Source organism: Medicago truncatula, chromosome 3, assembly GCF_003473485.1.
Source record: "Medicago truncatula cultivar Jemalong A17 chromosome 3, MtrunA17r5.0-ANR, whole genome shotgun sequence".
Taxonomy (NCBI): Eukaryota; Viridiplantae; Streptophyta; class Magnoliopsida; order Fabales; family Fabaceae; genus Medicago; species Medicago truncatula.
Window position 1 is genome coordinate 15180612 of NC_053044.1, and position 20792 is coordinate 15201403.

Consider the following 20792-nt stretch of genomic DNA (forward strand, 5'->3'; position numbering starts at 1 on the left):
GTAATTTGTGTGAAAATTGTAAGTTTTAGGAGTAATGGAGATGGGTGGTTCGAGAAGGACATTTTTCGTATAGACAATTGTGCTTGCAAGAAGCTAGTGAATTTGATTGTTTGATTTCAAACTGTTTTTTGTAATTTGTTCGCGTGGAGCTGGTTAATTTGAAATAATTATGCTCGTAGAGAACTAAGGATAATGATGTTCGTTGCAGAGCTGTTTTCACGGAGTGCTCTCAAGGAGCAATTTTTTTTTTCAATTATAAGGACCCTTCTCGCGTAGAGCTAGTGAAGTGTTGATTTTACGAGCGATGTTTGGTAAAGGTTTTACCTTATGCTCGTTAAAACAACTGCTCATGAATGGGTGTGACTATTTGGTGTCCACTCAAATGGCGTGATTGTTTGTCCTGTCAGAATTTATTGCGGGTATCTCGTGAAAGAGATTGAGGGGATATGACCTTTGGTAACTGGGTATCACATGTAAGGGTTAATAATGCACTTAATTACATAGGTCGTTGGGTATGCGTGGCAAAACGAAACCCAATCTTTCGAGTTGATTCGTTTAGCCTGCTATTTTTTACGAGCTGAGACAAAATTTTAAACTCATTACCTCTAGCTGGCCCACCTCATTAACCTCGCTGAAAAACGAGGTAGGACGGTGCAGGTCAGCCCCACCAACTCGTCAACTTGCTAGTTTTTATTTATTTTTGTTTAATGATTCGGCAAAATTTAAAGTGAAGCACCTCAATAATTCGTCATCAATTAAATTTGTCTTGTAAACTTATTTTTAAAACAAATATATTTGTTGTCAGCTTTATTTTTTTTAAATAACACTAAATTTTGTTTTTTATAAAAACAAAGTGCGTTAAAAAATAGTTTTTTTTTGTTTGATGAGTCAGCCCGCTATTTTGCGGGACGTGGTGAAATTTTGGACTCGACTATCTAAATTGTCTTTGCTCGTCTCGTCCTGTTTTTTTTTTTTACATATTTAAGCGGGACATGCTTAAACGGGGGCAAAGCAGCCCGTTTTGCCATCCCTGCCTTTGACTGGTTGTGCCAGTGTTGGTTTTTGAGGAAGGTTCATATTTGTTGGATCCATCCTATCACTTGGACTTTGATGGATTTCGTATTGATCTGTTGGATTGATCAAATGTTATGATATGGACTATTGTTTCGATTTAATGGAATGTGACTCCACATGAAGCGTTGTGCTGAATGGGCGTCTCTGGACTTTCAAATGTTTTAAGAAGGAGTATAAAAGGCTTAGGTAGTTATTCTAAACACTTTTTACTCTTCTTTTATCAAGTTTATTCCATTTTGAGTATTTTACAAAGCTTTTGAAGTTTATGCTTCTGCATTTTCAAATTCAACAGGAGTTCGTTCTTCTCGTTTGTGTTTCTTTTTTAAAAACAGGTTGATGTTCTCGTCTTTCATCTCTTTCATGTTTTATGCTTCAATTTAATTACATGGTAATCATGTTTTTATAGTAGAAGATGAATGTTAGTTGTTTCCACTGTGATAGGTGGTGGTTATGCACTGAAATCGGTTTATGTTTTTCAAAAACCACCGGGTTCTAGGTAGTTTACTAGTTCTTCTTTGTTTTCTGCTATGAATGTTGGTGTTAGACGATGGCTCTAAACTTAGAATTAAACTAGGAGCCATTGTAAGTGGTGGTTCTCATCATATATTTAGAATTTTTGGGTATCAGAGTTTCATTTTAGGGATTTCGTCGTTCGCGAGAAACATTTATGCTCTTCCTCGTTGAATCGACTTAATCGGATAAAGGAAAGGTTAATACGATTGTTGAATTCATTTTTCCCTCTTTCTCTTTTAGGTTTGATATGGCTAGGAGAAGACAAGGCCATATCTCAATCAAAGAGCTTATAGATGTGTGGATTGGGATGAACCTTTGATGACGCTAGGCATTTATTCCTTCCCGGGGACTTATGAGCGTCCCTTCATGGCCATAAATCGTAGGGTGGGGGGGGGGGGGGGGGGGGGGGGGGCGAGGAATGGGAATTAAGTATTCCCTCCGTAGAGAATATGATACGAGGAGAACATGACCCCCATGTATTAGGTGGCGTTCATGAATATGGGTTTCAGGATGCCCTTTACTGGCTTCCAAAAAAAGAGGTCATGAAGTGGTTGGAGTTATACCACTTGCAACCATATCCAAACTCATTGGCGTTTGCTCGAGCCTTTGAGTTGATGTGTGGATATCTTCAATTGGTCCCTACCATCCTGTTTGTCTTCTCTGTTTTCACCCAATTGCAAGGATCAGATAAGGGTGGAGGCAGAAGTTCGGTGTCTCTAAAGCCAAACATGAAGTTCTTTAGCATTTTTATTGATCTAGTTCGAGAGTTTAAGGATATGTATTTCTCATCAAACCCAAAAACAAATCATCTTTAAACAATATCTTGCAGACAAGGAGTTATGCTTGGGAAAATGGGAGCTTCTTTAATGTTAAGGTCCCTTAATTCATTTTCTACTGGTGTAAGGATCATTTTGATCAGCAAACAAAAGAGTTCGTTTATGCCTACAATCACATGTCGACGAGGGAGAATGGAGACTACAATAAACTCTAGGCTTATGTTTCTAGCCTGATTCTCTTTGACGTGGTAGGTAGTAACCAGGAACCTCTGTTTAATTTCGAGGGCCAGCCTCTCAAGAGGACTCGCTTTATTAACACCTACAAGCTTGTGAGGTGTGTGAGCGTCGTTGAGGCAAAAAGTTTTTTGGGTAAAAACCTATTCCTTTCTATGGTGTATTCTTTACATTTCTTTTGCATTTCTCTTAGTTCGTTACTAACTTTATATTTCTTGTATTGATCGTAGACGTTATGCTGAACTTTTAGGAGAAGATGATTCAACTTGCCAAAAAAGGTGGAAGCAAAACCACTGCTACAAATAGGAAGGACCTTTCTAATACCTTGATTATTGGGTCAAAATCTTTGACTTCTTGAACAGACTCTCCAGTTCATACTGGATTCCGATGGATCATATTGGATCCTCGTTGACATAAGGTTTTCTCTAGGCAATAAAAACATTGAGTGTTGTAGTGGCTTTGAAAAGCTTGGATATCATATATAAATCCAAAGCTGATGGTTTACTCGAGGAGAAGCAAATCCTCGAGGCTTGGGTGGGTAAGTTGGAAACTGACTCACTGACTACAAAGGTTAAGCAAGAGATCCTGGTCGGTTTAATCACCTAATGAGCCAACAAGGACAGTGAGATCACTGCCGCGAAAAGGCAAGTGGAGGGATTTGAAAGTGCTAAGAAGTTCGCGGAGGACAAGGTGGCTGAGCTCAAGCGTAAGAAAAAGCAACTTGAATTCGCGCTGAAAACAACCACATAATACGTTGACCCTCAAGGATCATATGAGCCCGAAGAATTAGCTGAATTGAACCGGATTGGGTTGATAGCTAAGATCGAGGAAGTTCAACATGATTTCTTGGCTGATGTTCCCCGTGGTTTCAAGAATGTTGTGGCCACGATGAAGGTGCTTGACAAAGGAGTCGAGCTGAACACCAAAGGGTTGCATTTCTTGAAGAAGGTGAAGAATTGCAAGCTTTGTGCCCCATATGGTTTTGTTGAGGATAAAGAGGACGATGAAGAAGAAAACCAGGCTTAAATGCATTGTAATTTTTTTTTTGTTTGTTTAAATGTGTTGTAATCAGGCGTATACTTCATCATCATGTTTATATGTAATCGATCGTATACTTCTATTTTTTTACCTTTTGTGTTTGCTCCATATATAAAAAAGCAAATAACCCCTAAATGTTTAAGTTGTATACTTGATCATCATATTTATATTGGCAAAGGAGGAGAAAAACAGTGTTTTATGTTTATGCAGAAATTTAAAATTTTCACAAAAATGTGAACAACTCAACGGTGGAGACTAAATATGTCTCCGAACCAGCACATGATATTAAAAACATATGAAACCAACTCATGAGTGTTTGGTTTCACTTCTAGATGCTTAGAAGTGTTTTTCAAGTGACAAAAGCAATTCTAACTCCATAAAATTATGTTTGGCATTTTTTTTTTTTAAGAAATCAATTTTGGGGAGGAAAATCAGTTCTACTTGTAGCTTATAATTCTAAAATTGATTCAACAAAGCAAAAAATATAATTCAACTTACTTTTATTTTTCTTTAAAACAATTCAGCTCAATTTTAAATGAATGTATCCAAACACAAATTACTTTATCTGCAACTCACTTTTAGATAGAATAAATTCACTCAAAATCAATTCAATCAAAATCAATTCTTATCAAAAGAGAACCAAATATAGACCGAGTGGGACAACGTGACACAAGCAAACAATTCCTTATTGCAAGGCAAAAAAAAACATATAGCTCTCCAAGCACAAGATATTCAGGAGTCCTCAAGTAGGCGATAAACTATGATTTCTTGCTGCTTGAAGTAGCGCCGGTCTTCTTCATCCACAAAAACAAGATTTAGAAAATACTTCACGCTGAACTTGTTGTTGATATTGTGATATGTGGGTGTCAATTCATATGGATTGAGGAATAATCTGACAGGAATAGATTCTCCTAAAAACCCAATATCAGCAATATATACTTTATTTATGTAAAAAAAAGCAATATATACTTAATATTGTATTTCCAAATTAACTAACATTATCATTGATTACAAAGTAAATCAGCAAGTACAAGCACCACTTCCAAAAACAGAAAACCAAAAAGAAGGGACAGAGTTGATACTCTCATGTCTATAGATCCTAATTGTTGAGATCTAAGATCGACTAGAGATATGGTCAAATAGTCCTTATCAGATCCTAGCCTGGCTTTTTGAGGTCGAATCAAAACCTTTTCAAGATGGTATTAGAGCCTAGATGTCTAGACCTAGGCAGTGGGGGATGTTTTTATTGGACCACCGACATTTGTCCACACTCCAGATGTCCAATCTTGAACGTGAGGGTGTGTTGAAATCTCACATTAACTAGAGATATGAATGAACAGAGTAGTCCTTTTTCGGGGTTCTGAATTAGGCCTTTGTATGTATCTAATAGATCGTAAACAATAAATTTAATACATGTTTAGAATAAAGATCAACAGCTAAGCTTGGAACACAAGGAACCTGATCAAACACTCTCAACAGGCAACTTCAGATCTGCCATATTCAGCTCTTCTAAAGAGGTTGGGTTCCAATCCTTATTTTCTATATAAAACATGGCTACAGGTTGGACCTCGCCTCTCATATCATGACCATTGACCACAACTCTCTTTCACTTACACCTCTCTTACAATGGCCTCTTTTTATTGAAAACCATTAAATACTAGCTTCATGTCGCTTTAGGCTTTCCTTGGATTCGTTTAATTATTGCATTATGCGTTTTGGGTCATTTAATAATGTTTTGTTTATTCACTCTCTTGACAAAAAGGTTCAATTTTGGTTTTGTCCCTGTCATTGAATGCCCCTTTATTCCCTACATAAAACTTATCCAAAAGTACTGTACTCCAATTATTTAATCATACCAATGAAAAATATAAGATAATTTCTAAACATTGAATAAGAAATTAGGGAAATCATCATGCATTTTAATCAAAATATAATCATTTTTCCGAATAAAAAAACTAAGAATGCTGTAAAGAGTAACTACAAACCTCGGACGGGAACACCATCCATCAACTCAAACTTCGCAAGGGTCTCCGTTTCAACATATGTATTGGTCCCTGATCCAGTTGACTCTCGACGCCTAATTTCAAGTTCCATGTTTTTTAACTTGATTCTCACCAGTAAAAAATATATTTTGCCAATGACAACATCCTTCAGATGATACCTGTTAATTTTTAAATTTTAAAAAGCAAGTTTAATTTAATATTCTTTAAGTACATTAAAGTTGTACTAATCATGACCTTTTTCAGACTCACTTGCTTTTACTGTATTCAAACTCTATGTGTAAGCAGTCTTCAATTCCTACTTCCATCTGCATAAAGGAATTTACAGCACGATCAGAGAAACACAGGTTTAAAATGACTGAACATGAAGCTTCAATTAGTTTCCAGGTAATGGAGAACAAATCGTTCAAGTAGATTGGCTTTAGATTTTAGAAGCATAGATTGAATTATTAAATTAATGATCACAGCAAGGATTGTTAATCAACAATCTGCACTACTCATAATCGAACATGCTCCTCACCTTAATGCTGTTATTGATCGATGGTGCTGGAATGTAATTGTGTACCTGTACAGATATTGTAGTAAGAAAAAGTTTAAATAGCAAAAAAACTACTGTACAGTAATCTCAAACTGACATACAAAGAAAATATACAGTTATTACTCAGACAATCAGAATATGAAAGCTTGCCATAGCATGATCAAGGAAGACAAGGATTATCCTTCGGTTTTTGTGACACAAGTCCCTCGGTTGATTATCCTTTATTCCATATAACTCTTAATATATAAATATATTATATATGTACGGGGTTTACTTTTATATTGTACAACTTTTAAATGTAGTTATGAAAGGAGAAACTAATCTGCAAAACAAGGATGATACATGGTATTTATAAAAAAACAATAAACAAAAATGCAAATCGCCCAATCTGAAGCCCCATCTCGCTGTTAAAACCTATGATCAGAAGTCGCATCTTAAAACCTCCTATGGGAGTTCAACATCTAAAAGTACCTGTTAAAATGTTATGAATGTATGATACCTACATGTCTTCACATAAACTACAGTGTTCCGGTTCACGATTGTCATCTGCTCCTGTAGTGCCTGGTTCTGACGCTGAAATTCGTCTACTACAGCCTGAGTCGTGGCAAGGGACAAATTGTTGCCGCTGGCTGATTCCTAGCCACCATTGAGAAAAGGTTTTGTGATTAGGGTGAGGCTGAGAGAAGTTTAGTGACCTCTTCCGATCAGGTTATCGTGGTCGAGGCAGGTTTTTTTTTCTCTATAGGTCAAATGAATGACTTGCTTTTTCCATGGCTTCCTCCTTCTTTCAAGCCCCCTGCCTCCCTGTTGTCCGGTAGATTCCATGCCCTCTCCCTTAATGGCCAACACGGCTTCCATAATAAGATCTGAAAACAGCCAAGAATAGCGCCCCTGGAGTCTCTAAACAAACCACCCTCAGAGACGTACCATGGAGATCTTCTAGCGGCTCCGTACATGTGTCTTTTTGTGTAGTAATTGACAAAATTACCAGACAATAACATTTTGTTGTGTTTGTCAGGGTGGTTCTTCACTCTTTATCTAATATCCTAAGCTACTAGACAATTGTAATTGCTTAAGATTTTTACCCAAAAAGGGACTCCCTTTCTAAAAGACAACAATGTATTTTTCTTTTGGATCATTACAATTACATGAGGATCACATCAGACAAGACATAAGCTTTGCATTGAGTACAGTGAGCCCAATTTATGATTGGTCCCGCGAAAGAAGAATAAGTGGAAGTATTATACAGAATTCTCATATATTTGAAAATGGAACCAGATCAAGGATTATTATTCTAAAAGATAGCAAACAGAGAAATTGAAATTTTCGCTGATGCTGATTGGGTTGGCTATATAACTGACAGGCTCCCAATATCAAGTTATTGCATTTGCATCTCAATTTCTTGTGTCTTGCACTTTTGCAAAAAAGGGTTTAAAGCTCTTCCTCAAAGTATCTATGAAGGAATTTGGTTAAAAAAGGTGCTACATTAAACTGGTATCCTAAATTCAGAACCCGTAAGGGTTTTATTTGATAATCCGTCTGCAATCAGCATTGCTAAGAACCTGGTTCATCATGATAGGACAAAATATGTAGAGGTTGATTTTCATTCTGTCGAGGAAAACATAGAAAATGGAACTATGTCCCTTCCGTATACTCCAACAAGTCAGCAGACAGCAATTATTCTCACCAAAGCAGTGTCAAGAAAAACATCTGAGACTACGACCTAGCTTGAGGGGGAGTGTGGACATATGGTGCATTAATATGATTTTATTGAGTTATTTATTTCATCGAATAAGAGGGGTTTGGTAGTTTTGATACCATATCAACTCATTTATTTGTTTCTGTTTTGATTCTTCGTTCATTAGGACTAGGGGAGTAATGTTGTTACCTTTCTTAATACCTAGGGTTGAGGGTGGCTGAGAAGCTACCTCATCTATTTAATCTATGTAACCATACTCTATTCTTGGTCATTCTACAATCCCCCTTTCCTTTCTCGCCTCATTTATGGGAGATTTAATTTCTGTTTTATCATTAATATTATAGCAGATTTGATCTGCATAAATACCCCTTTATATTGCCTTGCTGAATCATTGAGACAAAACATTTTCTCTAAAGCTAGAACTAGAACTAGCATGATCAAAATTTATTAGGGTTTTGGGAAAAGCAATTTACAGAATAGTAAATATAGTTGGAGTAAGGATCTTGTATGGAAAGAATGTTTGAATACCACATTACTTGTTTTGGGATAGGATCAGGCACTTGGCTTCGGTTAGGCGTAAAGCCCATAACCATTTTTACGGGATCTCAGAAGCAAATATATGTAGATGATTTGGCAACTTTCTTCAATTGATTTTTCTCTTTATCTTTGTTGTTTTCTGTTTTTCACTTTTCTTAAAGAGGATCTCTTACTCACTTTTGAAGGCTTAAACATATACATACAGAATCCTCACAAGGGACTGAGTTTATGAGTTTTCGGGGACAATAGTAAAACTGTCATTAGTTTTATTTTAATTAATAATAATTTCACCCACATGTACATACAGAATCGATCTGTGACAGTAGAAATGTAATGCATGTAATCATATATAGGTCATATTGTTGGCTGATTTCAAGAGATTTAAGCTATGTAAGTTTATATTGAAGAAGATTAACTCACTACAAAATCCATGTGCTCCACAATGTTGTTGACAAAATTTCGACTAATTGTTACTTTCAAAACATACCTGCAAGATTGCAAAAAAAGGGTCATTTCTTTCCACCTTTAAGTAATTTATTGACCAGTGATAATATTGAAAGAAATATGAAAAAAGTGAACAATTTGAACCCATAAGCCGAAGTAAAAGGTTATCATGATGACCATTTACTGAAACAAAGTAAATTTGGCTATCTTCTGTCCACTAAGGAAAATAAAATAATGCAACTTTCAAATTTTAGCCTATTCTCAATTAACTAATATAATATCCGTCTAGAATGGGACCATTTAGTTAAATTGTATATGTAGATTAACTTAAAAAGCTACAATATTAACAGGTATGATCCTTCTCTTCTCTTCTCTCAAAAAAAAAAAAAAACAGGTATGATCCTGATTTTGGGGGAAACTTGATATATGAAGCTGAGCTTATGCCAAAATCACTCGTAGTTATTCCCATGGCATTATGCAGGAAAACATGAATTCTTTCCTATTTAAAATAAAATAGGGGAAATCATTTTGTCAAAACAAAAAAATAGGGAAAATCATACCAACGATTTCTCCAACCAAGTATTACCAACCTAGAAAAACATCTAAAATGAATGCTGGAGTCGTAAGAATAAGTATTTAGCCCTAAATTAGCAGCATATCGTTGTTGGTGGAGTATTTTTTTAAAAGATTATTAGTGCTAACTGCCAAGTATTATTAGTGCTAACTGCCAAGTTAATCAAGTGGTCTTGACCCTTCCCATAAAAAAAAAAATTAAATAGTTATACGCTTTTCCTCCTGTATCACGTCCTCTATCTTGCTTTCGAACAAGAGTATATGGACTTAGTTCAATAAATATAAACCATGAACTTCTCATCTATTAAATTAAATTGAATGTTACAAATTCTAGTTATTCCTGACATTTTTAAATTAAAAAGTTAAGAAAATACACCAGAAATTTGAGAATTCAAGGTTACCAGTGCAGTAAAATAATTATCATACCTAAGCCTAACATTGATCCCATTGTAGGATTCATGTGGCATTTCAACAGTAGAGAACTCAAACGGGTAAGTTTTCCTTTCATATAAATTTCCAGGAACTTCAAGTTCGCGTACTGCACGTAAATTATAGGGAGTTATAAAAAGCATCATAAAGGTCCCAGCATAGGAAGAAAGCTACATTGGAAAGGACATGAGAGGCCATGCGTATAAAAATGATAAGCTATGAAGCACGGATACGGACACGGACACCGGACACGACACGGACACCGACACAGCTAATTTTTTTAGAAAATCACAAAATGCAGTGTAATTATATGTGTCGGTGTCGTCCAAGGAGTGTCCGTGCTTCATAGATGATAAGCAAATATTCACTCCGGTTTTTTATATAAGCAAAAATGTACATGCATTTGATCAAAATTTTGACAAAATAGATGTAATTTTTTGCTTATATAAAAAACCAGGGTAGTATATTTGATTACCACTACAGCAAGGTCTGAGTTTAGAAACTGAATAAAATGGTGAAGACAAAAACAAAAGGAAAGATCTCAGTGGTACAAGCTTAAACTTACCAAGAGAAGTAAAGTCATAGAAGCTGCCTCTGTCAAAGTACAATTCTGCAAACAAGGAAAAAATATATATAATACAAACAGTAAAACATTATTTGAAGAAAACATTAAATTAAAATATTATAAATCTCAAAAAAAGATATGATATATACATTCAACTATAAAAAATGATACGATAAACAAAAAATGAATAAATAAAAGAAGTTAATAGTTATTCTATGAACCTAAGCTAAACACAATTTTCATTCTAAGCTACAGACAAACAGAAGCACACACACCTATTTGACCAAGAAGCTCAATTTTTACACCATTATGCTCAACCTTCTTCCCACGTGCAGGTTCTATACTAACCTGTTACCAACGTCTCAACGAATAAATTCCACTTTGCTAATAGTATGAAATCGTCAGAAAGTACTTACAACAAAGGTAAAACAAAATAGTTGACAATTTCATGCAATGTACCTCCCCAACTATATTCTCCTGACTTTGAAAGAGAGGAACCATAACTGTCTGGTCATTTTCCTTCTTCACGCGAACCTATAAAAACAACCGAGGGTGGTGCACAAAAGATTAAATCTAAATGATTTTGTTGAAGGTTTTCAACACAAATGAATGATGAACACTTTCTCAATATCGTGGAAGCTAAAACAAAACCTTACTTCAATGATCTAGGTGAATAACAGAAATAAGGAAATCATTGAGAATGTTTTCATAATACAATTGTCAGACTGACAATGTTGTATGAGACGGAGTGTTGGATAATAAAGAACCAACACAAGAATAAAATAGTGGAAACCCAGCTTAGGTGGTTTAGCAATGTAGAGAAAAAATTTATCGATTTTGTAGTAAGAAAAGTAAATCAGATGTTTGATAAGATATTTAGAATAAGAAGCACAAATGCGGTGACTCGGCTAGTTCTAGAAGGTAGAATGAATCATCTTAATCTAGAAGGAATCTTTTAAGCATATTCTATTAGTTAGTTACTAAGCAGTGTTATTGTGTAGCCGTTGTAGTTATCTTATAATGAGTATGCACAAGCCTATATAAACATTATATGTCTTGTGGATTAGAAATTTAGAATCAATGAAAAATATAATGAATTTCCTTTCTTTTATCTCTAGTTTCTCACTCTAAATTCTGGAGTGTGATCCCTACTCGAATTGGGCCGTATCAGATGTTAAGCAATCAGATAGGAAGAAGAAATCCTAGAAAACTATAAGAGAAATGAAAGATATGAAGATTAATGAATGAATGAATTATATGAAAATATTATGGAGTCGTTTGATCCATGTAGTCGGTTTTTGCATCTGAAATCAGTTCATATTTTCGTCGTCATAAAATCAAATACACACACAGTAACATACGAAAGTGAAAACGGTAATAATTCAATTACATTTCATCTCACATTTACCTGCTTGCGAGTTGTTGGATGAGTTAAAGAGATTGAAATTTTGCAAGGAGGCTTGAAAGCTCCAGCAATTATATTCTGCAATCAAAATATTCGATTAGCATAATCCATCAATCAAATCAAATCAAATCCAACACGTACATTTACCTTACCATGGTTTTTCAAATAGAGAGAAAGAGAGATTTTGGGGAAATTTGTATGTTGAATGAAACCAGTAACATAACTAACAGCTGAGTTCAGTTCAGGGATCAATCACAAAACACTCGATTCAAATCCTCATTTGACAAGGGTATATGGAAAAAATATTTAATAGGTTTAATTACACTTTTCATCTATTCTTTTAACAAATTTGTAGTTTTAATCCTCGTTCTTAAATCTGCAATTTTAGTCCCTCAATTTTAAAATCGAGACAATTGGTCTCTTCCATCAATTTTGATGACATGCCAATTATTTGGGTGACATGGCATTAGTGGTACTCTTGATGGACGTCATGTCATTATTGATAGAATAAAATATTTTGTCAAAATTAGCTATAATCATTTTTTGGTTTTAAGGTACTAGTTAAGGATTCTAAAATAAAAATAATTGTTAAGTTTTAAGTAAAAAATATTACTTTTTTAAGTTTCAAAGTTTTGAATGCATCAATCCCAAGACAAAACTTCTTCTTTAAGTTTCTTAACAAGTGTCTTGCACTTGAAGACACTTGTTAATATTTTCCTTATTTTTTCTGTAATTATGTTGTATCTTAATTAGATAGTTGACTAAATGTTACACAATAGTTCTATATTTTCTATTCAGATGAATGAGAAACACAAGCATTTCCATTATCTTAACTAGTGAAAAGATGGACACTCACATGTCTGTCTTTTCGCTCTTTTACAACACTAAAATTTGAAAATTATGAACTATTTTTTTATGAAATTTTGAGTTTGATTGAAACTAAAAATATAAAGGTTTGTTCCTTTCTATTTATGACAAATCAAATTAAACATGATTATCTATTTCTTTTTTGGTGGTGGTCGGGGTTTGAACTCCAAACCTTGCATATATTATGCGTTGTCCCTACCAACTGTAAACTCACGAGGACAAACATGATTATCTATTTCAATAACACCAACAATATAACAAAAAAAAAAATATAATCTCATTTTTTTGGTGACACCAACAACAATCTTTATCATAGCTCCTTAAAAAAAAAAGATAACAAAAATGTAAGTAGATATACTCATCTAGTTTGTTACATTTTTTAAATGATAAAGGAAAAAAAGTCAGACATATATATATATTCCTATCGTATTTGTTACATTTTTTAATATTTAAATTTATTCTTATCTATTTGTTACATGGATTATTTGTATTGAAAATTGAGGGCATTTTTGGAAGAAAAAATCCAACCCAAAAGTGTTGATATGGGTTGTTTTTTTATATATAGGATAGATTATATCTTATATGATATCATATAAGATCTTATATGATACCATATAAGATAATGGAATGCTTTTGTTTCTCATTCATCTGAATAGAATATATACAACTACTGTGTAATATTTGATCAATTATCTAATTATGATACAACATAATTATAGGAAAATAAATAGAGCCAATTATAACAAAATATTCTATTCTATCAATTATTTGACTTTTTTTTTATCCATTTTGATGTTGGTTATTTTTCCAACTCCACATCTCCCCAATGCCAACAACTTTAGTAGTGTAAGAATATTCTTTTTTTTGGTTATAAAGCTAACAAAAATAACAGAAAAGAAAAGAAAAAGGAAAAATTAAGCTCTTAGGAAATAGGTTCCCATAGCATCAATTCTAAGCTTGTCAATGAGATCAAGAGGAGGGGTTTGGTGCTCCGTGAGGGCTGCATTTGACAAGGCTCCAAGCTTGGCTAAAAAATCTGCGCAGTGATTTCCTTCTCTAAGAGTGTGAAAGATTTCAAAGTGGTGTGAAGCTATGATATCCTTGATAACTTGGATTATCACCGCGTAGGCATGGAATCTAGAAACTTCTCCTGAAACAAGATTAACTGAGAAGTGTAAGAATATTCTAACTACACTTTCTTATTTTCAGCAATTGCATATGTGACAAAAGAGGATTTATGTTTCCTCAACATATTGGTAAGTGTGACGATTATTATCAGTAAAAATTTCTTTTGTATCCACACTGACCACACTTAGTTAATTTAAGTTTGTATTGACAGATTTTCTGAACAAAATATTTATAAAAGTGTTTTGGTGTTATGAATCAAAGTAAAACTGAATCAATATAGATAAAGTTGTTTTAGGATTGAATTTCAATAACTATTCCTTATATGGTTCATCTTAATCGATTATCTCTCTCTAACTAACTACAATTATATCAAGCTTGGGGTTTTAATAACAGATTTCTTGCAATATAAACTATGCAATATTTTTAAATGAGTTGATGACACTTGTAATATTTAAATAATTCAAGAAGTTTCACATGTATTAATAAGTCAATATAAAATCAAGAAGTTTTGGTCAAAATTTTTTATTTATTTTTTATTCCAAGACTGAGAGTTATTGAAAAAGACTTAATTACATAACCTAGTTTTGACATCATTCAAAATAAATTATATCTAGCCTTAGGATAGACATCCCCACTCACATCAACCAGTCATTCCTTACCATTCTTTTTGTAATTTATAAGATTATCTTAGTGAATGAGTTATGAGATAGTTAAAGAATAAGTATAATAAAGAGGTTTGAGGTTCAGTCCCTGCACAGTAAAATTTAAAAAAAAAAGCATATAAAAAACTTGCTCCTTACCATGCTTTGTTTTGCTTTCTTTTGTCTGATGTTATAAAGGATGGAACAACAGTGTAATTAAAATAAAAAAAAATAGTAGCAACTCCAAGATTATCCAACTAGTTTATGGAGAAAACATAAAACATACAATTTCTCTCATAACGTTTCTAGATTGCTATACCATATAAATCTGGTGATGAAATAAATTATGGGGTTACCAAATGATCATACAACTCAACATCATCGGCAAAAAGACTTCATTTCCATTTTCCACTATCACTTCCTATCCTTTCAAATGGTCTGTTGGCCAAATAATCATGCTTATCAATGAAACACCAGGACGAATAACATAAGCTTGTACACACTCACTCTCTTAAGTGCTCGTTTTATCGAAGGAGTAACAGTCACCAAGCAGTACGACACTGACATGTAGACAAAGGTAATAATTTAAGAAAATAGAAGTGATTAAGTATAACAACATATGTTGGTGTTCGACACCAGCACATGTCAGACACCAGGCACGTCTTCGATTTAAAATATAGGTGTTACGTAGGTAAAAGGTGACAACAATTAACAATCACCTCCATGCTAAAAAAACATGTTAAACTGTAAATTAAGGATATGCTCAGAGCAATCATCTGCAAACTATGCTTCATTCAAAATAAGGGAAGTTAAATTTTTATCACAGCAGAATGCAAGAACCATTAGGAAATTAATGTTTTCCCCCCTCAATGTTGTGGTTGATGAAAAACATTGGTAATAAACTATTTGCATTATGTTCTACTTCAATTGGAATTTGACTTCACAGTAACCTGCTGAGAGACTTGATTAGTAACTTCAAATTCTTTCTTGTAGCTTCATCACCAGTGAAGCCTAAAATATCAGAGCTAACATTCTGCAAATCGCAACAAAAATCAATCAATAAAATACCAAAAAATATTCTTATTATTAATTATATATAATATATTCGCCATTTTAAGTTTATGGTCTTACCTCAATGTTCTTCAGGGTGAATATGAGAGAGTAAATGGACTTCTGGATCAGTTCAGTGTTCTCAGGGGTCATAATTGATGAATTTACCCTTCTGCATAAGCATTGTATGATTTACATTAGTTGCAATACAACAAGAGACATGCTGACGATTATAGTTCAAGAATGTTAAGTTTTACAAAATGTGAAAAAAAAAGAGTATATTGACTTTTTTAATCACTTCAATTATCTTCTGAATTTAGGTGAATGAATGATCTATATTAGTTTTCATACTTCAAGACATTAAGATCGTCCTTCTGAATTTTGAAATTCCAGCGGTTCTTATGGTTAAGAAATGCAATTATAATGAACTCAATTCTCAAAAAGTACCCACTTTGATCATCTTTCTACTAACTCCCTTTATAACTACTACCTCAATCCCACATCATCACTCACTAATCCCAAAATGCCACTTGTCCATGCATTCGGTTATTTTGCAGTTCATTTTGAGTGAGTTTTTTTAAATATTTTGCATCCTAGTCTTGTAACAACCATGGGTTTATCATTTTCTCTCCATTCCTTTCTTTTGTGCACACACACCTAAAATTGTCAAACTTGAGAGTCTACGTAAACACGTCAAAGCACCACATAGTTTACTCGTACGAGTTACATGTTTACTTTGTCAGAATAGACTTGGTACACAAGTGTTGGGAACTAATCTCACAGGAACATTTGAAAACAGAGAAATAATGGAAAAACCTGAGAATTCCGAGTTAAGCAAATGGAATTGATACTGGAATGGTAATATGGTCTTGGAGCTAGGCTCCTTCCAGATTGGAAATAGAAAAGGATACACTACCCAGAGAACGATACCGCAATTCTCAGCTCTACCCACATTATATGATATTCCCCTATCTCTCTCGTCTTTTTACCATTAAGACTCACACCCCTCCTTTGTCCAATCCATGATGGCCACCTGTCAATTCTGTTATTCCTCCTTCAGTCATCCTGTCATATTGCACACAAGTCCACATTCTTGGCACATTCTATTGGCCCACTCCTCTCCCAGCACGCCTTCTCCCACGCATACGGACCATAAAATCTTTGACCGATCTTTTCATTTGAGCGGCTGGCAAGAGACTTCATCCTACAAGGCTGGGCCCGCACAGACACAATTTCACCTACTCTAACTTCAACTTCCCTCCTTTTGTAATCTGGCTGCACTTTCTTCTGATTTTGAGCTCTACATAAATTGTACTTCAGCTCCTCCAGAATAGCATCCCTTTCTAATAGCAATTGATCCACATATTGCACATTTATACTTTCGTGTTTATACTTGATCATTGTGAGCGGAATTAAACCAAAACTCAGCCCGTGTCATCCATTTCATCCACTGCTTGGCACATCCATTCACCAGATACCTGTCATAGGATTCTATTATCCGGTATGTCACCACTGTTTTGCCATCCATTTACAGATGAAGGTGAAAATAAGACATGTAACAAGTTATAACCACATACCCTTACCACCTTAACTGTCGATACTCCTCATTCAGGATCTATCCCAAGATCTAGATGCGGCAAGCACAATGGTATCCCCTATTCTACTATTAATTAACATGCTACAGTACCACATATATGCATGCATGCCAAATTAGAGATAAAACAAGAGCAAGAGAGGTTTCCAAATTAACCTCAAATCATCAGAGGCTTGTGTAAGGCTCCGTGTTAAATTCTCAACTTCCTTGAACAAGCCACTATCACAGACATCAGCCAACAAAGGTTGAAGATCTTCAGCCATGGCATTGATCTGAGACATCACTACAGCATTGATCATCAGCAATATGGGTGTGAGAATATATAATAATAATAGAATAATAGAAAAGGAAACTATAAACAGATACAACAAAATGTACGAATACCAAACACTTGTTCTGACATCAGCGTATAAACATGATCTTATCAACGTTCTTCTTATCAATTAGTAAATTGATTATACACATTCATAAAAAAACACGTTATTATTTAACTTCTACCGAGTGTTAAAAAATTAGTTCAAAATCAAATCCATAATATGTCCACAAGAGTTTGAATGAAGTGAAACGATTTTATACAGAAAACGTTTTCTTTTGCTACAACTATTAGATATGTATGCTTCAGAAGATCCATAATAGCTTAAAAGTACGAGAATAGGAATTTTTCGGGTTCCTGAATGTGATTATCAACATATCTACTCCATATGCCAAGTTTGTTGATTAACAGCTCAATTTTCAAAATAATTGGCAATTATGCTCAAATGTTTGGTTGTAAAATAAGTTACCAACAATATAACAGCAGAAACGAAAATTGAATTCTTAAATCAAATATTTCAAACAAAGAATTCTACGAGATAAACAAACAATCTTGTAGTTTGATAAATCATGACAAAATCGAAGTTATGCAACCGTCAAGTTAGTATTGGCAAGAAATTTTCCTGATTTAACAGTCTATATTACTATCAATCAAGCACATTTGCTTAAGAAAATTACATCACACCTTTGTAAGAAGTGGTTTAGCTTCTTCAATAACAGATGCAGCTCGTTCAGCCAATGAATAACTGTTGGCAACACCAATTTTCTCTACATCTCGCCCAAGACGGGTAAATATGCCAACCAATGCATCCAAACTTACCCCTTGGTAACCCTTAATCTTTTCTCTATCACACACAATAAGACCTTCTTTATGACATTCCTGGTCAAGCGGACCAGCTGAAGGCGTAGGAATGGGATCTCGAGGAGTAATGTCAATTATAGTCTCCATAAGAAGACCTGACTGGTTAACTTCAATCAACGAATTTCGTGGTATGATTGTTTTATCATCTTCAATCTCGACAACGGCTTCAATACTTCTTAACGAAGGATTGACTCGAATGACATCACCGACAGTCACCCCTCTGATCCTCACCGGCGTTCCAGTAGATATACCACAAGCCTGAGAAAACTCAACTGTTGCAGTGTACTTCCTGAACTTGGATCGTATTTGAAAACCCTTCAACCAAGCCAAACTAAGTGCAAAAAGAAGAGCACCTGAAACTAAAAACAGTCCAACACCACCTTCCCAAATGGTCCTACCACCAAACCCAAAATCAGTCAATGGACGGATAGTTCGGGTCCAAATGGCGCGGGGAATGTCCAAAACAAGTGTAAGAGAATTATTCTTCGATGATTCTGAAGAAGACGATGGTTGTTGAACATGTCCTCCATCTGCAGAATTAGGTCTTATCCTGTTTATACTTCTAAAGGAGTTTGTTGGAAGGGTTGTAATCATGGATGAAGATAAGGAACTAGGAAATGATGAGATATGCAATGAAGGGTTTCCAACCATTATTACTATTATTTAACAAAACTCACTACTCTGAAAGTTGAATCGGAAATTAAACTAATGAAGAGATACTTGAGCTGCTGGTAAAGGTGCCCTACAAATCAAAAACCATGTAAATTTTATGAGCAATTAGTGTATGATGAATGGATGATTAAGAAGAAGAAGAAGAAGAAGAAGAAGATTACTCACTGGTTCATGATGCAGTCCAATCAGAGAGAGTGAGTTAGGATGGATATCATTTCAGATCCGTGTGTGTGCAAAAGAATGGGGCATGGAGGAGGAGAGAGAATATGAGTTAGTTAGAGAGGTGTCAAGAGGAGTAATATAAATAGTGAATTGATGTTGACGCATATGCATTGGCTGTGTCACACTAGTTGTAACACCCCGACTTCCCAACAGTTATATTAATAAGTAAAATCAGAGTTAAATCAACAACGGAGTGTTACACTGCTTTTCAAAAATTCTTGAATATTCATCGCAGCGGGAATAATTTTCAACATTAAACATCCTTCAAATAAATCCTTGGCACTTGGCCTCAACAAAATATCTTTAATGATTAAAATCAATATCAACAGGTTCATAATGATACATAAGGAATGAAAACATGACAACGATATCCCATCCCGTTACGTATCAGAGCCCTAAGACACTTGAGCCACCACTTCTAATATTCTTCAATACCTGCAAGTTACCCATACGAAGGGCAACAATTCCAAGCAGAAGGGGTGAGATTCACAAACAATAATAATAGATATATATATAAATCATCAACTTAATTAAATAACATAATTAACAACATATACCCAATGATAATATTCATACTTCTTCAATTTTAATAACAATTACTAATCCAATCAACAACAACGACACATCAGTATTTACCAACGACTACAACAGCTCATTCAACAACACTCAACAACATCAACCACAACAACTCTCTCAACAACATCTACAACACCAACTCGCTCAACAACATCTACAACAACAACAACGTGGTACTAATTTCAACGGGTTGAATGACTAAGCATTCCGGGGCATAAGCCCCCAACAATTTGAATGACAAGGCATTCCAGGGCGCATGAGCCCTCAACAGTTTGAATGACAAAGCATTCTAGGGCATAAGCCCTCAACAGTTGAAAGACATAGCATTCCAGGGCATAAGCCCTCAACAAATTCCTAATCATGAAGGACTCAACTTGTGTATATCAGCATACAACTCAACTACGACAACGACAACCAACGACAACGACCGTGTATAATAACTATGACTCACTCCCCAACTTGATCAACATCAACAACCTATGACTCCGTTACTTAGAACGACAACTCGCCACTTACAACTCGAACCAACACATTGTACATTCTAATTGAATGCAGTTAAGTATAAACCAGCGATCATTAACAATCATAATCAATCAAGAGCAACACAACAATATACAACAGCATGATATAACAATATCTTATACAATCCAACGATGTCTAGCATTTTCACATAATCCAAGTATTACTTATACAATTTTTATCACATTAATAACCTCAATTTACCCTATCCAGCTTCACAGTTCATCATTTAAATCCTATACATCTTTCATTGCTATCTCAAGGTTCAACTCACAGCCTCTCGTGCGACAAAGTCACATGAAATCCTAACAACGCAGTCTGTCAAGCACTAGCTCGCGAGGCGAGAGCCTCTACTCGCCACGGCGAGTTAGGGTATAACGCTCAAGGATCCATTCTGCCTCATTCCCGAGTTCAATCTCATTCTAAAACTTTGCCTAATCATTAAGGTACATGTTCAGGCCCTCATAAACATCCAAGGTTAAACTCACAGCTCAAAAATGCGAAATTGTGCAAGCTCTCTGCCC

General features: G+C 34.8%; 2 protein-coding genes across 4 annotated transcripts; both read right to left on the minus strand.

The window, feature by feature from the left end:
- Positions 1 to 4138: 4138 nt before the first annotated feature.
- On the minus strand, positions 4139 to 12168 carry LOC25488835 (vacuolar protein sorting-associated protein 26A). 2 transcript variants are annotated; one of them, XM_013603984.3, is made up of 11 exons: positions 11978 to 12167; positions 11829 to 11903; positions 10880 to 10954; positions 10696 to 10768; positions 10421 to 10465; positions 9853 to 9964; positions 8830 to 8896; positions 6156 to 6200; positions 5888 to 5943; positions 5621 to 5796; positions 4139 to 4546 (listed from the first exon to the last, which is right to left on the minus strand). In XM_013603984.3, the coding sequence occupies exons 1-11, from the start codon at positions 11978 to 11980 to the stop codon at positions 4368 to 4370; spliced, it is 906 nt and encodes a 301-aa protein (XP_013459438.1). In that variant the 5' UTR covers positions 11981 to 12167; the 3' UTR covers positions 4139 to 4367. The 2 variants fall into 2 exon arrangements, with proteins under 2 accessions (XP_013459438.1, XP_013459439.1); XM_013603985.3 differs by having other exon boundaries at positions 4363 to 4527; positions 11978 to 12168.
- Positions 12169 to 15206: 3038 nt separating this feature from the next.
- LOC25488836 (protein TRIGALACTOSYLDIACYLGLYCEROL 2, chloroplastic) lies at positions 15207 to 19257 on the minus strand. Of its 2 annotated transcripts, XM_013603987.3 has the most exons (5): positions 19117 to 19257; positions 18103 to 19021; positions 17262 to 17377; positions 15593 to 15683; positions 15207 to 15494 (listed from the first exon to the last, which is right to left on the minus strand). In XM_013603987.3, exons 2-5 carry the CDS (start codon positions 18928 to 18930, stop codon positions 15402 to 15404), a joined length of 1128 nt encoding a protein of 375 aa, XP_013459441.1. In that variant the 5' UTR covers positions 18931 to 19021; positions 19117 to 19257; the 3' UTR covers positions 15207 to 15401. The 2 variants fall into 2 exon arrangements, with proteins under 2 accessions (XP_013459441.1, XP_024635733.1); XM_024779965.2 differs by lacking the exons at positions 15207 to 15494; positions 15593 to 15683 and having other exon boundaries at positions 17256 to 17388.
- Positions 19258 to 20792: the final 1535 nt, after the last annotated feature.

Coding starts and splice junctions, on each gene's coding strand:
- LOC25488836 (XM_013603987.3), bottom strand. CDS start 18,930: ATGGTTGGAAACCCTTCATTGCATATCTCATCATTTCCTAGTTCCTTA. Junction 17,378..18,102: donor CTAAACCACTTCTTACAAAG/GTGTGATGTAAT, acceptor GTGATGTCTCAG/ATCAATGCCATGGCTGAAGA. Junction 15,684..17,261: donor CAAGCCTCTGATGATTTGAG/GTTAATTTGGAA, acceptor ATGCTTATGCAG/AAGGGTAAATTCATCAATTA.
- LOC25488835 (XM_013603984.3), bottom strand. Junction 10,955..11,828: donor ATCCAACAACTCGCAAGCAG/GTAAATGTGAGA, acceptor TTGTTTTTATAG/GTTCGCGTGAAGAAGGAAAA. Junction 10,769..10,879: donor AGGAGAATATAGTTGGGGAG/GTACATTGCATG, acceptor CGTTGGTAACAG/GTTAGTATAGAACCTGCACG.